This window comes from Suricata suricatta, chromosome 12, assembly GCF_006229205.1.
Source record: "Suricata suricatta isolate VVHF042 chromosome 12, meerkat_22Aug2017_6uvM2_HiC, whole genome shotgun sequence".
Taxonomy (NCBI): Eukaryota; Metazoa; Chordata; class Mammalia; order Carnivora; family Herpestidae; genus Suricata; species Suricata suricatta.
Window position 1 is genome coordinate 81721364 of NC_043711.1, and position 16068 is coordinate 81737431.

At 47.6% G+C, this 16068-nt stretch overlaps 1 protein-coding gene across 6 annotated transcripts; it reads left to right on the top strand.

Moving 5' to 3' along the window:
- The first annotated feature begins 2404 nt into the window (after positions 1–2404).
- On the top strand, positions 2405–14880 carry BPIFA3 (BPI fold containing family A member 3). Of its 6 annotated transcripts, XM_029917696.1 has the most exons (9): positions 2669–2757; positions 3157–3388; positions 7786–7936; positions 8668–8751; positions 11200–11307; positions 12168–12317; positions 13557–13641; positions 14058–14121; positions 14660–14880. In XM_029917696.1, the coding sequence occupies exons 2-9, from the start codon at positions 3370–3372 to the stop codon at positions 14692–14694; spliced, it is 696 nt and encodes a 231-aa protein (XP_029773556.1). In that variant the 5' UTR covers positions 2669–2757; positions 3157–3369; the 3' UTR covers positions 14695–14880. The 6 variants fall into 6 exon arrangements, with proteins under 6 accessions (XP_029773554.1, XP_029773553.1, XP_029773552.1 ...); XM_029917694.1 differs by lacking the exon at positions 3157–3388 and having other exon boundaries at positions 2405–2757; positions 13599–13641; XM_029917693.1 differs by lacking the exon at positions 3157–3388 and having other exon boundaries at positions 2410–2757; positions 14665–14880.
- Positions 14881–16068: the final 1188 nt, after the last annotated feature.

Genomic DNA, 16068 nt, shown 5'->3' on the forward strand with positions numbered 1-16068 from the left:
ATGTAATTGGTTAACTAAATAATGACGTGTTCTGTCTATATACTCTCCCTGCTGCCTTTGTTCAGGGCCATTCTCTGCACTCTCTTCTTACCATCAGGAGACGAGGTTTGGCCCGGCCGTAAATAAAATCTTGCCTCGCTTCAATTCAGCGTTTGGTGGTCTTTTCAACATCACCCTGGAACAGGGCGATGCGGGAGAGGAGACAGGATACCAGCTAACTTGTAGCCTTTCCCTTAAATTCCACTCTGTCTCCTCAGGGAGGTTGTCTGATAAACCCCTCCCCACTGGTCAGATGTCCCCTCACCGGGCCCTTACAGAGCACCCTCTCCCCCCTTCACAGCCAGCGCCACACATCATCATCACGTGCTCACAGCAGGGATGGTTAAAGACTGTCATCTCCCCCCAGGCATGTGAACACCATGAGGACAAGGAAATCCAGGGCTCACCCCAGAGCAGTGCCTTTCTGCTCCTTGGTCATGCACCAGGCTTGGAAAGTCTACACCCTCCATCAGGTCATTTCTTTAGACTCGGTGGACCTGAGAACCATGTCCTGCAATGGGGCAGGACTGACAGCCCTCCCCACTCCCAAGTTCAGGCCTTCAAAGAGCCAAGGACAACAGTTTTGTTCCTTCCAACGGTGCCCACCCTTCTCCAATTTTCTTGACATAAAAATAACAAAATCCCAACTGGTTACACAAGATCAGGAAGACTCGAAGAGTACATTTCGAGGTAACTGATATTCTACAAACATCCCCAAGGGGAGTGTGAACCCTGCAGCAGGACATCAATTCCGGAAAGCCAGCACCCAGAACGAATGCTTTCATCATGCTCTCTTACAAAACTGGATGCCAAGTGCCCAGGCCCCAGGGCTTTATGAGATTTGCAAAGGACCCTGAACTGCAGCATGGGGGGCAGGGCAGGGAGCAGAGGGAGTGAAGAGTACCTTTGTCTTGGGAGGTCACAGCAGGGGAATTGTGGGGCCCAGACCCCCCCCCCTCCCAGGCCTGTGTGGTTGCCAGGAGCTGGGAGCTGATGAGGGACTGAGTGGTAGGAGGTGAGGTCAGAGAGAAGAAACACCAGGAGACCCTGCAGGGCCTGGGAGGCATTGCATGGAGTTTGGCTTTTGCTCTGTGTGCAGTGGGAGACTAGAAGAGCTTTGTGGGGGCACCTGGGTGACTCAGTAGGTTAAGCATCCGAGGTCAGTTCAGGTCATGATCTCACGGTTTGTGAGTTCGAGCCCCATGTCGGGCTCCGTGCTGACAGCTTGGAGCCCAGAGCCTGCATCAGATTCTGTGTCTCCCTCTCTCTCTGACGCTCCCCTGCTCGTGCTGTCTCTCTCTGTCTCTCAAAAATAAATAAAGGTTAAAAAAATTTTTTAGAAGAGAAGAGGAGGGCTGTGGTCTGATTAATGTCTTAAAATGATTATGCAGGCTGCTGTGCACAAAAGAGATTGTGGGTGGGCAAGGGAAAAAGCCACAAAGTCAGGTAAGGACCCCCCTGCGATAATCCAGGCCAATGTGATGGTGGTTGAGAAGGAGTTATTAGATGTGGTCAGATTCTGAACATGTTGGCAGGACAGATGCACAATGGGCCATGAGGAAAGAGGAGGTAAGAGGGACTCCAAGGGCTGGGGCCAGAATAACTGGATGGATTGTGGTGCCATTTCTTGAGATGCGTTGAGGACAGGAGGATTTGAACTGACTTCTCTCTGACCTCCAACTTCGGAGCAATGAAATAAGAGAGAGGCTCTCTGTCCCCACCCCCCATAAATCTTATCCATAAACCATCCATCCATCCATCCATCCAATCATTCATTCAGTCTTATCATTTAACAAACATTTATTTGTAACTACCATGTGACAAACATGGGTGGCACTGGACTCAACCTTGCCTTTATAATCTGGTAGGCGGTTCAGAGACTAGCCATTATCACTCATTCATGTATTTAGTCATTCAGTCACTCAACAAACATTCGTTAACACTTAATTCCTAGCAAGCAAGCATCACGGTAGGCATTGTGAATGACCTTGCCCTTAAGAAAGTTCTAGTCCAGGGGACTCTGGGTGGCTCAGATGGTTAAGCATCAGACTCTTGATTTCAGCTCAGGTTGTGATCTCACAGTTCATGTGATGAAGCCCCACCTCTGGCTCTGCATTGACCGCCCAAGCCTGCTGGATTTCCTCTCTCTGCCCCTCAGCCGCTCATGCATGTACTCTCTCTCTTTCTCAAAAATAATAAATAAACATTAAAATAAGTCTTAGCCCAATTGGAGAGCCTGAAATTAGTCATCCTCTGTCACTCATTCATTCATCACCAATGTCCAGCCTGCACAGGGTCTGGGAGACAACCTCTGCTGGATGACCCAACAGTGGGCTCTCCTGGGCGTATCCAAGCAACAAGCCCCCCTCTGGATCTCTGGCCCTCCCCGCAGGACCCCGCCTGCGGCCCTCACCGTGGGAGCAAACCCCAGCGGCAGCCGCCAGAGCCCATCACAGCACCGCCCCACGGCATGCTCCCGGCCAACTCTGGTATCATCTTTCCACAGAAAACCATGCGTCCACTCATTCAGGCAGCCACCCCTACGACCATCTGTCTGGGCACCGTCTGACCCGTCTTGACATCTGAAGATGTCAGAACCTGAGATGTGTCCAATCTGGAGGCTCCTGGTCCTCCTCAGCTTGTTGTCCTTGCCCTCAGTGCTGCACAGGCAGGGCCTGGCCAAGGCCCACGTGGACAGCAAACCGGCTCTGGCGAGAAGTAAGCTCAGCCCATGCCCTGCGCACGGTCATGGTCACAGGGTGGGTGGGGAGGCATCAGCTGGCCCCACCACTGACTTGCTGGGTGACCTGGGGCCAGTCACCCTCTTTTCTTCCTTTTTCTCTTAGACCTTAAGTACAAAAATTGGGGGTTCAGTTGATCATGTGTCAGTTCATAGCACCTCATCATCACTATGAAGGCCCTCTTGTGTTTTGTTTGGTCATTTCCCCCTTTACCTCTTATTCTCACTCCCGTCCCCTCTGCCTCGGAGGCCCCATGATGTGTTTCATATCTGCGTTTACATGTGCTCATTCCTTATAAAACATGCAGTGTTTTGATTCGCATAAATGGCATTGCCATCTAGATCTTGTTGTTCTAAATTGCTTTTATCGCTTTCAGTGGATGCTATGCTGTTGACATCTGTTGCTTCAGGCTGTTACTGAGATGTCCATGAGATTCATCCACTTCACCATCATGTGGCCGTTTCCCTAGGGATGGACACTGGAGTCGTCTCTCACTCCTCACTGTTTTAAACCACACTGAGATGAACATCCGTGTGTGCGTCCCTCTAGGAAGCTTTGGAAGGATTTGTCTGATATACCCAGAAGCGGGATGGAGGCCGGGCCCTGGGGTGGGTACAAACTCAATGTAAATAACCACCGCCAGACTGTTCTCTAGAATGGCTGCGCTGGTCTGCAGCTGCGCCAGTAATAAACCAGCATACCTGCTCCCCAGCACCGAGAGTCTCCGTCTGTACCAACCTACTCCAGCCACCACGGACTGGGTGGCTCAAACAACAGTGATTTCAGATTTTGCTTTATATCACTTAGTAGAAATTTTTTAGGTTAATGTATTTATTTCGAGAGAGACAGAGAGGGAGAGCATGAGTAGGGGAGGGACAGAGAGAGAGAATCCCAAACAGACTCTACACTGTCAGCATAGAGTCCAATGTGGGGCTTGAACCCACAGGCCATGAAATCATGACCTGAACTGAAACCAAGAGTCAGACGTTTAACAGACTGAGTTACCCAGGTGACCCTCCTTTAGTAGAATTTTATTTTTATTTTTATTTTTTTAAGTAGTGTATTGTCAAATTAGTTTCCATACCACACCCAGTGCTCTTCTCCACAAGTGCCCTCCTCCATCACCACCACTTCTTTCCCCCCCTCCCCCTTCAACCCTCGGTTCGTTTTCAGTATTCAATAGTCTCTCAAGTTTTGCATCCCTCTCTCTCCCCAACTCTCTTTCCCTCTTCCCCTCCCTCTGGTCCTCCATTAGGTTTCTCCTGTTCTCCTGTTAGACCTATGAGTGCAAACATATGGTATCTGTCTTTCTCTGCCTGACTTATTTCGCTTATCCTGACACCCTCGAGGTCCATCCACTTTGCTGCAAATGGCCAGATTTCATTCTTTCTCATTGCCATGTAGTACTCCATTGTGTATATATACTACATCTTCTTGATCCATTCATCAGGTGATTTAGTAGAATTTTAAAGTCCTGTGAATTTTGTTAAAGCCTATGCTTTGTTAAATGGATTCCTAGAGAAATGTATAGTTTTTTTTCACTACCGTAAATATCGCCTATTATTTTTAACTTTGCAACAGTTTTTTATTTTTGCTTTATATCTAGTACAGTGTTTAAAACCTAAAGAAATACAACTTTCTCTTCAAATTTGAATGTATATATAAATAACATCTGCCTGGACCCGGCACACTCAATGCCACAGTTTCTCAGCCTACGTCTGCTCTGAAATCATCAAGCTTTGTCTATGGAGGGGTGCTGAGAACATAGAAAAGAGCCAGAGTTTCTAGTTCTTGGAAAGCTGAAAGCAAATTATTTTGGAAGGAATAAACCAGTGAGGAATAAAGGTTCGATTCACCTTCCTTGGGTATTTAGCTGGGAACGTTTTGAAGGACATCTAGTCTGTCTCGGTGGCTAGAGCCTCATACCGACTCCCCCTTTGCTGCTTTAGTAGTTCAGTCAAAGGCAGTTCCCACAGCCTTATTTTCTATTGTATTTGCTAGTATCACTGGTTCAGATGAGAGGAAAATTCTTGGATCTTGAAAATTAATCTGCAATCCCAAAGTCTCATTGACCTCTTGTTAGTTCTTAAGAATTTTTTATGTTTATTTTTGAGAGAGAGAGAGACAGCGCAAGAAGAGGAAGGACAGAGAGAGAGACACAGAATCTGAAGACAGACTCCAGGCTCTGAGCTAGCTCTCAGCACAGAGCCCGACACAGGGCTCAAACTCAGGAACCGCGAAATCATGACCTGAGCCAAAGTCAGACGCCCAACCAACTGAGCCACCCAGGCTTCCCTTATTAGTTCTACTAGTTTATTTATTGTACTGAATTTTCTATCCAAAGGATTATATCATCTGTAAATAGTGACAGGTTCATTTCCTCTTTTCTAAACTTTATAATTCTTGTGCCTTTTGCTTATCTTGTAGTATAGCTAAGGCCTCCTATAGGCACAGGAAGGTATCTAGAACTCTCCACTAAGTATGACATTTTCCATAGGTTTCTGAAATATCATGTTAAGGAAATCCCCTATACTCTGAATTTTTGGAATTTTTCTTAATCATAAATCAATATTGACTTTAAACGAGTGTTTCTCTGCATCTAAAAATTACTCCATTTGTTTTCACTAAACCATTAATGTGATGAATTGTATTAATAGATTTTCTTATGGTGAACCCATCCCAGCATTTCTGTAATAAATATGATATTTTTCTAATTTACCATAATATTTATTCTTATTTTTTATAATACAGAATGTATTATATAATGTATTATACTAAAATATATTTTATAACAATGTATTTTTCTAATGTACTATTAGCTATCTTATTTATTAACTCACAATTTTATAGAATGTTAGTAAAGTTTTCATACATGAAAGTGATGTATAACTTTCTTTCCTTGTGTTTTCTTAAAGCTACACAATTTATACTGCCCTCATAAATTAATTTGGCATCTTCTTTTTCTGTTTTCTTTCACAATTATCTCCTTATGGAGTTTGGTAAAACTCTTCCCCAAAACCATCCAGATCAAAAACATTTGGGGAATGAAATCTTCAACTACTATTTCTATTTCCTAATGGTTCTAGATAATCAATATTTCCCATTTCCCTCACCACAACTTGGTATTTTGTGGTTTGCCACAAATGTATCCATTTCATTTAGGTTATGAAATAGAAATATTTGTGGGCCTAGGCATCATCATGGTTACAATGGGTGCGGTTAGAATGATATTTCATGGGCTGCTTTTGAGATTTAAATGAAAGAAAGCATGTACCAAGTGCTTTTTCAACTGTGAGTATATTTATCACTATAACTTCCCTCTCATATCAGTTAGGGTACTTAGTTGCATGTAATAGAAAACCCTACTCAATATGGCCTAAACAATGAAAAAAATTTGCATAACCCAAAATCATAGGTAGGACAAGCTCCAGGTCTGATTCAGTTAGCAACTCAAAGGTGCCATTCTGAACTGGATTTTGTCCAATTTTTTTGTTTAGCTCTGCTATCATCATAATTTCATTCTCGGGACTCTAGTTCCCAGTGAGGTAGGAAAATGGTGGCCAGGGGCCATCAGAGCTACAGACTGCCTTGCTCCTTTCCAGCAGGAGACAGGGAAAGAAACTTCTCCTTTAACATGAAACATAACATCTTCTGTTTGATCTGAGAGGGCCAATTTGGGTGATATGCCCACTTTAAACCTGAAAGAGTTACCAGACAATGATGGTTCAGATGATCAAAGGCCTTAATCTGGATCAGGAATTGGAGAGAGAGAGCATGAATCAAAACAGGGTTCTGATGAGAATGATAGTTTAGATGAATGGGAGGATGGATAGATGAATAGATGGGTGGATATTGGAGATGGATAGATGGATGGATGGATGGAGGATGGATGGGTGGATGGATGGATGGATGGATGGATGGGTGGGTGGATGGATGGATGGATGGATGGGTGGGTGTTTGGATGGATGGATGGATTTTGGACTGGTAACTGCTAGTGTATACTGCTCACAAATTTCTAAGTGTTGTTGTCATCATTAACCAAGAACTAGTAAGAGTTCTAGGCATACCTATAGTATCACTCTATCTTTAAAACTGTTTGAGAAATAATGCATGTCTCTCTTACTGGACAGAAAACTGCTTTGTGTCTTTATTATGCACCCTAAGGCCTGATACCCAATAGATGCTCAATAATATCCTCGTTTGGATAAATTATCTCAATATTCCTTAAAAGAATCCTGTGAGATGGGTATCATTACTGCCTGTATTATACAGATGAGGAAATCAAGACTCAGGAAGGTGACAGACCCAGGATTTGAACCAAGATCTATGACTCCAAGCACACTTTCTCCTTCGCAGGCAACAGAAACTTAGGATCCCGAAAGGGGGTCTGGGAGATGGAGGGAGAAGAGTGAGGTAGAACATGACTTCTGCTGCTCTGCGGTGTGGGTTCTGACCACAGGGGGGACCAAGCAAGTGAAATAAATGTGGCCTGGGTACACTCTGAGATTCATCAGAACTGACCCCAATCCTTAACAGGAGGATCTAGCGCCAAGAGGCAAGATCGAAGCAAGCCCATCACTTCTAAAATCCCCTTCTGTCTTGGAATTCATTCTTCTCTGCTGGTAGCTCCATGTAGTCCTGCAATTTGTTCTGGACACAGTGTGGGAGAAATTACATTTATTCTCTTCTTATTTACCCTTATTTTTCTCTTCAAACAACATTTATTGTGATGTACATCCCATACATCAGGTTCTCTGTTTCAGATTCAGAGATAGAGCACTGGGCAGACTTTCAACTATTATTATCTCATCCGAGCAGCTATTGCCTGTCAGAGCCATGGCAGGTGTGTCCCATCAACCCTGCAAAGCACAGGCTCCCAGATGAGGAATGTGGATTTCGGTGCAGAGAGTGGAGTTGGAGGGTGACAGGCACGGATCACTTATGCCCCAGGCTGCAACCTAGGCCTCCTGACTTGCAATGTCACTGGTCCCTTGTCCATTTCCAGTTATCGCCCAGGGCCTCATGAAGCACAATGCAGAGGGCCGAATCCAGAGCATCCGCATCATGGACAGTCTGAATGCCTCGGGGCAGATGGCTTCAGGGATGGTGGGCTGGCTGATCGGCAGCGTGAGCCTCCAGCAACAGCAAGAAAGCAGGTGAGGCCCTGAACCCCACCCCTGGCCCTGGGACTCTATAAGATGTGGGTCACCGGGCAGAGCTGAGGTGATGAAGGCACAAGGCTGTGAAGAGGGAAAGGAGGGGATAAAAGGTCCAATACAAGGATGGGAGGGGTGTAATATGAGGAACCACTTGGGGAGAGGGCATAACTAAAGCAGCATAATTAAAGCAAAGTTTCAGGAATAAAAATTTCTGCATTTAAATCCTGGGTCTGCCACTGACCTTGGGGAAATCGTGGGACTGCTCCAGCCTCATCTATAACATGGGTACCCAGAGCACAGCCTGGACAAACATCTGGGGAAATACCAAAGGAACCCAGGACTAGAGTTTGACATTTGTTTGAACCCCACTCTACTGTTGATCGCTCTGTGACTCTTGGCAAGGCATTTAAGGTCTCTGAGCTGCAGCTTAAGCCTCCATCAGTGAAATGGGCATAATAATTGTCCCTGCCTCGGGAGCCGGGAGCCTTCTCTGCCCCACATAGTGGATGCAGGGGCATCAGTGTTCCCATTAGCCCAGTAGAGCTGCCCTCCTTCCATGGCCTCCTCCGCCTCCCCCACTCCCAGCCTCACCACTGCAGCTCCAGCTGGCTGGGCCCTGGAGCTCCATCTCCCCGATTCAGTCCCTCACTCTTGCCATTGTAATGAGCCAGTAGGGTTTCCCCTGATGTGTGTCCACAGCCATCTCCCTTCTTTCATTCCCTTCCTAGTTGTTACAAGTATTCATTTGAGCACCTACTATGCATGAGGACCTGGGCTGGGTACTTGGAATATGGCTATAAGCAAGACACATGGTCACTACCTTTTTGGATCTTACATCCTAGTTAGGGAGATATGCCACACAAGTAAATAACTAATTTCAGGTAGAGGGACATGTTAGGAAAACAACTTTAGCGAGGTAAGGGGTGACAGAGAGGGACTGATCAGGAAGACCTTTCTCAAGAGATAATCCTTAGGAAGAATGAAGAGAAGGAAGCAAGTGACATGAAGGATATGGCAGTAAGTGCAAAGGCCATGAGGTAGGAAAGAGATTGGTTGCCTGAGTCCAGCTGCAGCAGGTCCAGGGCTCCCTGAAGGATGGACGGTGTTGGCCAAAGGGAGGGAGAGCCTCGGCTTCTTTCTGCTCACCAGGCAGGCATCTAACCCAAGAGTCAGCTTTATTTATTGAAAAAAATGTATGGGGCACAAAACAGAAGTGGCAATTGCCTTAGACAATAATTTCTGATAACAAATTCTTTGGTATGTAAAATAAAAAAAATAGATTGGTGGAAGGCTCGTGCATAATCTTTACCAATAGAGACTGAAGTAGGTGACTAGATGTTTATCATATGGGAAAGGAAGGGATCTTTAGCATTCAAATACAGGGCAAAGTTTTTAGCATAGCAAAGGCAAGAGTTAGGTCTTTGTGAGCAGGGGTCAATAGCCTGTTTTCCGAGGGAAAGAAAAACAGGTTTTCTCAGGACATGTAACATTTACTCCTATAATCACAAAAGAAGAAACTCCTATAACAAGTTTTTTTCACAAGGTACAATTCACATATTTTTAGCATAAGAAGGCAAGTCACTCCTGATGTCAGTCAGTCAGGCATCTTGGGGGGTCGGTGCTCAAGCAGAAATTGAGTGGGGGTTGAGTGGGGGTAGACGCTGGTCACCATCTGATGGTGGGAGGCCTTGCAAACCAGCAACTGGTGTGTCTGAGGAGGAGAAAAAGCCCTATGTGGCTGGATGAGCAAGGGGGAGGGTGGTAGAAGATGTGGCTGTGGAGGCAGGGAGGGTCAGATCCTGTAGGTCTTAGAGGTCATGGTGTGGAATGTTGCACATGAATTTAGCCTTAGTTCTTCCATCTTGACCCAGAGTTTACCTTCTAGGCCTGCACTCGGGCGGGGGGCTACATGACTATCCCCAGGTACAAGAAAAAGAAAAGCAAACAAGTAAGTGTAAGATTTAATAGATGGAGGCAGAGGCGAGAGGAAAGAGCGAGACCAAGTTATGGAGCCAAGAGAGCCTTTATTGGAGTCTGCGATTCCCGGGTGAGGTTCCATGACTCTGGAGTGGGGAGTCAGGGAAGTCGCACCAGGTACTGGAGGACAAGGTGTTTTATGGGTGCAGGAGCTCCGGGTTTGAGCTCAGGTGGGCAGATAGCCAAGTAAGGGCATCTTTGGACTGTGGCAGAATAGGATTGGCTGTTTACTTTGGTGGGGTGTGCGATACTCTGGAATTTCATGGTGAGACATTCCAGTTTGAGACATTCCAGATCGGAGAGTGGGGGTCGTCGGTCCCTGGTGGTGCCTGGAACATAAAGTGGCTGCTTGGTCGCCTTCCTAAAGTAACTCTTACAGTAAGGAGACAGGGTTAATGGTCCCTGTTGATGGTTATTTATGACGTAACTGCCATACTCTGTCCTTGAGAAGATAACTCTTTCCTTGAGACCCCCTATGACCCTAAACCTTGACTTCAGAATAACAAATGTTTTCCTGCATACCAGGATAAGGGCCTTCTCCTTGTCTCTTCGTAGACCCCCTTACAATAACTGCTCAGTTCTGCTTCCATACCTCCTGCTTGCTTGCTCATTATAAAAATCCCTAAGATCTTGGACTCGGGGCCGCACCTTTGGAGTTCTGTATTAACTATGTGTGGTCCTGGACAGTAACAAAGGCTGCCTTAATTCGGCTTCAGTGGTCTTGGTTGATCTCTGAGTCTCTCAGCATAACAGGAGTTTGGATTTCATTCCAAGAGCAGTGAGAAACCCCGGCAGAGTGTTAGGTGATAGGGCTGCCTATTGGCTGCTGCCTGGGGAAGAGTCTGTAGAGAGGCCCAGTTCATGGAAAGGCACCCAGAGAGGAACTAGAGCATCTACAGGCAAGAAGGGATGGTGGTGACCCGGACCAGGAGAAAGGGACAGAAGCAGTGAGAAGTTGCCAAATTCCAGGTATATTTTGTGAGCAAAGCCAGCATGATTTCCCAGATGAGTTGAAGGTGAAGGTGAGAGATGGAGAGAAGACAGGCTTAGACCTGGGCCTCTGGGAAGATGGCGGGGCCTTGTGTCTGAGGACAGCCCCAGGGGGTCTGGATCTGCAGTCAGCTGTGGGTTGTACACATTCATTGTATGGAACCCTCGAGAGCCCTTGGGGACAGCTTGCAGTCCAGGGCTCCTGCAGGTGGCTCTTGCCCTCCAAGCATCTTTAAAATTTTAAATTACACATGTCCTTACCCTTGAAAGGCCTCTGCTCTCTCCCTGTGTAGCGCCAACGTCACCAACATTCAACTGGACTATGGTGGGATTCGGATGTCTTTCCACAAGGAGTGGTTCTCAGCCAACATCTCACTTGAATTTGACATTGACTTGAGACTGTGAGTCATAGAGCAGCAGGGGCAGTGGGGGGCTGCTCCTTCTCAGTGGGAATCTGGGAGGTGGAATTGGGCAACCTAGGGAACCCAGATCTTTCTGACTCCAACCTGGTTCAAATCCTGGTTTCTGAACTCACTCACTGTGTGACCTTGGGCAAGTCACTGCACATCTCTGAGCCTTGGTTTCTGCAGCTGAAATGTGGAAGGCACGTACTGGTCAGTGGAGACAGGTGGTTTGGTCATTTAAGCCTATGTGAGTTCCTGACACTGATTCAAAAGAAAAGAAACATTTTTTTAAATTTTTTATGTTTTTTATTTATTTTTGAGAGACGAAGAGAGACAGTTCAAGCAGGGGAGGGTCAGAGAGAGAGGGAGATACAGAATCCAAAGCAGGCTCCAGGCTCTGAGCTAGCTGTCAGCACAGAGCCTGACGCAGGGCTCAAACCCACGAACCATGAGATCATGACCTGAGCCGAAGCCAGACGCTTAACCGACTGAGCCACCCAGGCACCCCAAGAGAAACATTTTAATTGTATCATCACCCCTCCCTGTCTGCCAGACAATCCTTTAACATCAGTTGCCCCCAAGAAAAGGGAGTCCACAGCTAAACTGGTAAAGATTTTTTAAATAAGATTAACTCTCAACTTCTGAATTTCCAAAGGCCCCTAAGCCGGTCCAGTTGAAGGGTTTTCAGAAGCCACTCTGCCTAACAGCATCTTGTCCTTTGTCGCAAATGCAGGAGTCACCAGGCAGGGCTGGGCTGTTGTTGAAAGAGTCACTTTACTCTTGGTATTGGCTGTTCCCAGCTCCTCCTCCCCTCTGTCTCCGGCCCTTTCCCTCCTCCTCCCCTCTCTTGTCCGCAGGCCCTTCGATAACAAGATCGTAAAGACACACACATGCATGAACCTCGTTGTGGAGTTCCGGCTGGAGAAAGACGAGTTTGGCCGGAGGGACCTGGTGATGGGCAGCTGTCGTGTGGAGCCTAGCAGCATCTACATGACAGTTCTAACTGAGTAAGGTCCCAGCTGCCCTCCCCAGGGCCAGGCCCCTTCCCAACTCCCCCCGGGTGTGGCCACATGTCTCCACCACCTCCTGGATGAGGCCAAAATAGACCTTACCCTTTCCCTAGGATCTTCTCTTCCTGAGTCAGCATCCCAGGGATGGCCTGGCCACCCTCCAGGAGGTACCCTTCATCCTTCCTCACGCCCTTCAGCCCATCCTCCCAGGCTCCCATCAACGACTTCCCAGCAGCCCCTGCTTGCTCCCTCTCCATCCCCACAGCCATCTCCCACTCACTCATCAACCACTTCCTGGACCTCTGCAGGAGCCACTCTGACGCTCCCTGACTCAGACCTCACCGCCTTCACTGTGTTCTGCAGCAGAAATAGCTTCCTAGCACAGAAATGTGGCCATGGCCCTTAGCTTCTGCTCCAACACGCCCCCACCCCCGGGGTTCTTCAAAGCCCTCTGAATGAAGAGCAGACTCCTAGACATCAGTCAGGACCCTGCTTGTCCTCTTGCCTGCCCCACTCTGCAGCCCTTTGCCCTCTCATGTCACTGAAGGACGCACCTCTCCATCAGCATGCCATCTATTTTCATACGCCCTGCCTTTTGCACATGCTGAGCCTTTCACCTGGAATGCCCTTGCCTTCTTGTCGAGAACTCCTCCTCATCACTCATTCATTCAACAAATATTTACTGAGAACCTACTAGGTGCTAGACATGGCATACCTGATGCTAGAGATACAAGAGTGAACCAGCCAGAGGAAAAAAAATAGAGTTGTTTATATGGTGTATTTATTAAGAGTGTATAATAGATCTATATACTGGCTGACCATGTCTGTCAACCTCAGCAGACTATGAGTCCCTTGAGGGCAAGATGCAGGTGTGATTTCTCTCTGTAATTCCAGAATTCTGGAAGCAACAAGGTTTTGATTCATATATTCATCAGACATTCACTGAATGCCTACGTCATGCAGGACATTCATGGCTAGGACAGTGCAAGGAAAAGACTGAACTCTGGTGCTCTACTGACCTGGTTCTAATCCAATCAGCACCTAGTGGTTGTGTGATCTTGGGCAAGTCACCTCACCTCTCTGAGTTGCCTCTCAACTACTGCTAACAGTGATGCCTCTTGAATAGAGCTGGCTGATGATCAAATGTCTGTGTAAGGTGTACTCAAACATTCAGTCCTGGTGCTGGGATGGCATAGATTTATCTGTTCTGTTCTGTACATCTACCTCTCTTTCCAGAGATATCTCACCAAAGATAAAACGTTTTCTCCACAACTTCAGGGAGAATCTGGTAAAAGTTACCCCGCACCTGGTAGAGAGTCAGGTAAGTTTGAGAGAAAATATTTTCCCCTTGGGTATCTTTGAGTCTGAGGGACAGACGTGTATATTGGCAATTCAGAAAAGAGTTTCAAATCTTGGGCTTCAGAACCTGGAAAATCTCAGTTTTGTTGTCTACTAGCTGTGTGTCCTTGGCAAGGGACTTAGCCTCCCCATGCCTCAGTTTCCCCATCTGGAGCATGGGAAGCATCACAGTCCCCATATCGTGGAGTCATCATGAGGATTCAGGCACACTTGTAAGTGCTGTGCGTGGCCTCTATTTGGCGCTCAGTACAAGGGAGCCGCCCTTGCTGCCATGATTCCTTGTGGAAATCCAGTGGAGTCAAAGCCTCCAGCCACAGGCTGTCTAGCTTTCTTCTCCCAGGCCCCGGCCTGAACCCTGTCTCTGTGCTGGTGGCCCAGGTGTGTCCTCTGATCGGCGAGATCCTCGGACAGCTGGACGTGAAACTGTTGAAAAGTCTCATGGGTGAGTGTCTGAGTCTGTCCGGGGAGCAGGACTCAGGGTGGGCAAATGAAGAAGGTGCCCTGGGGGAGTTCCCGGGGAGGTCTGCTGGGGGGTGTCTGCATGTGCTCTGAGGACGCTTAGAGGTGGCCATACAACAGTGAATGTTATGGTCCTCTGAGGGAGCTAGGACAGCATAAGAGACCCCTACCAAGAAGGCTGGGCCCCACCAAGTCACCAGAACCTCCAGACCACCAGAAACTGTGACTCCTCCCGAGATGTCCACTCAGTCCTTCAGGGAGTACGGCTCCCCAGGCTGGCCCTGCCCCAAACCTGAGACCACCCCCCCATCTGCAGCTAGACAGACAGTCCCCACCCTCATGGAGCTCACAGTTCCCTGAAAGGAAGCCAACAAGAAGCACATAACTACATACCATTTGGAAAGAGTTTTAATGCAAACGCCTCAGGCACTGGCCCTTGGTGGCTTGGATGGATGAGAGTCCCCCTCAGGGACTGAATGGGCCATCACCCTGGTGACTGATCTTGTCTCTTCTCCTTACAGAACAGGCTGTTGCTCATAAATTCAACCAATTGTGAGTCCAGCCAACCCTCCACATGCCAGACTTAGAGCATCCTCCAGCTGATACTGATCATCGGAAGGAGATTCCACGTTGTGAGACCTGATGCCTCCTTCAGAGTGGGGCTTCCACTGCCCCACAAACCTTTACCACAGGCCCTGCGGAGTCCTGTCCTATCCCTAATAAACTTTAGCTCTGCAGGGTACAGAAGTCCCCCTTGCTGGGTCCTGAGGTTAGGGTTCCACAAGTCAAACTTGAGGAAGGTCCACCCTGAGACTAAATATACTTAGGTTTGCTCATCAGGCCAGAAACAGCAGAGAAAACACTTTCTTTTCCCGTAATTTGCAACCAGAAGCCCATCTGGAGATTTGCTCATCAATGTGGGAGGGCCCTGTTGAGATCTCCTGTTCCATTACTCACTCAAGTCATATTTGCTGAGTGCCTACTATGTGCCAAGCACTTTGCCAGGCTCCAATGGAGTGGAGAGAAAGGTTGACACAGTGGAAAAGCATAAATGTTGGCACCAAACAGATCTGAGTTCGAATTCGATTCAGCCCAATGAGAAGTTCCGTGTGGGTGTGATCCATGTGCACCAGGGTGACTGCTGGCTGCCCCCCTTCCCCATCGGCCACCAGCACAGGGCTGGCTCAGAGTGTGAGCTCAGCACATATCTGTGGGTAAGTGCTGGTTGGATCTGGTCTTGGGACTCACTCGCTGTGTTTGGGACAAGGCACTTTACCTTCAGGCCCCCCTGGCCTGCAAAGTAAGGATAGAAGTCTTACAGGATGTTGGGACAACAGGAGCCTGGCCACTGCTGGTGGGGGGCAAATTGCACTAGCTCGTTATAAAGCCGGGTGGCGGTCGCTACAGGAGCACAACATAGACCCGCCCCGAGCCAGAAACACACACGTGTAGACGCTACAAGATGTGCACGAGACTACTTACAGCAGCAATGGTCATGAGGGTCCCTGAGGAAAAGCCCTGAATGCCCATCAAAAGAGCGTGTAAGTATTGTGGGCTAGTCTCCCAGAGGAATGTTCTGGAGTAATGAAAATCACCTACAACCACACACAACCACGTGGGTGGATCTCGTGCATATGACAGAGCCAGGCACCAGAGCACACGTTACATCTCCCATTTATATGAAGCTCAAAAACCGCAAAACGAATCCATGTTGACAGAGACCAAGATAGTGGTTACCCTTGCAGGGAGGGCTACTGGCTGGGGAGGGAGGGGCTCAAGGGGGCTTCTGGAGAGCTGGTAACAGACTGTTTCTTGATCTGGATGCTAGCTATTGAGAGGCTGTTTAGTTTGTGAAAATTCATTGAGCTATATTCACTTACGAGCACTTGTCTTATATATGTTAGACGTTAACAAACATTTTTCAAAGAAA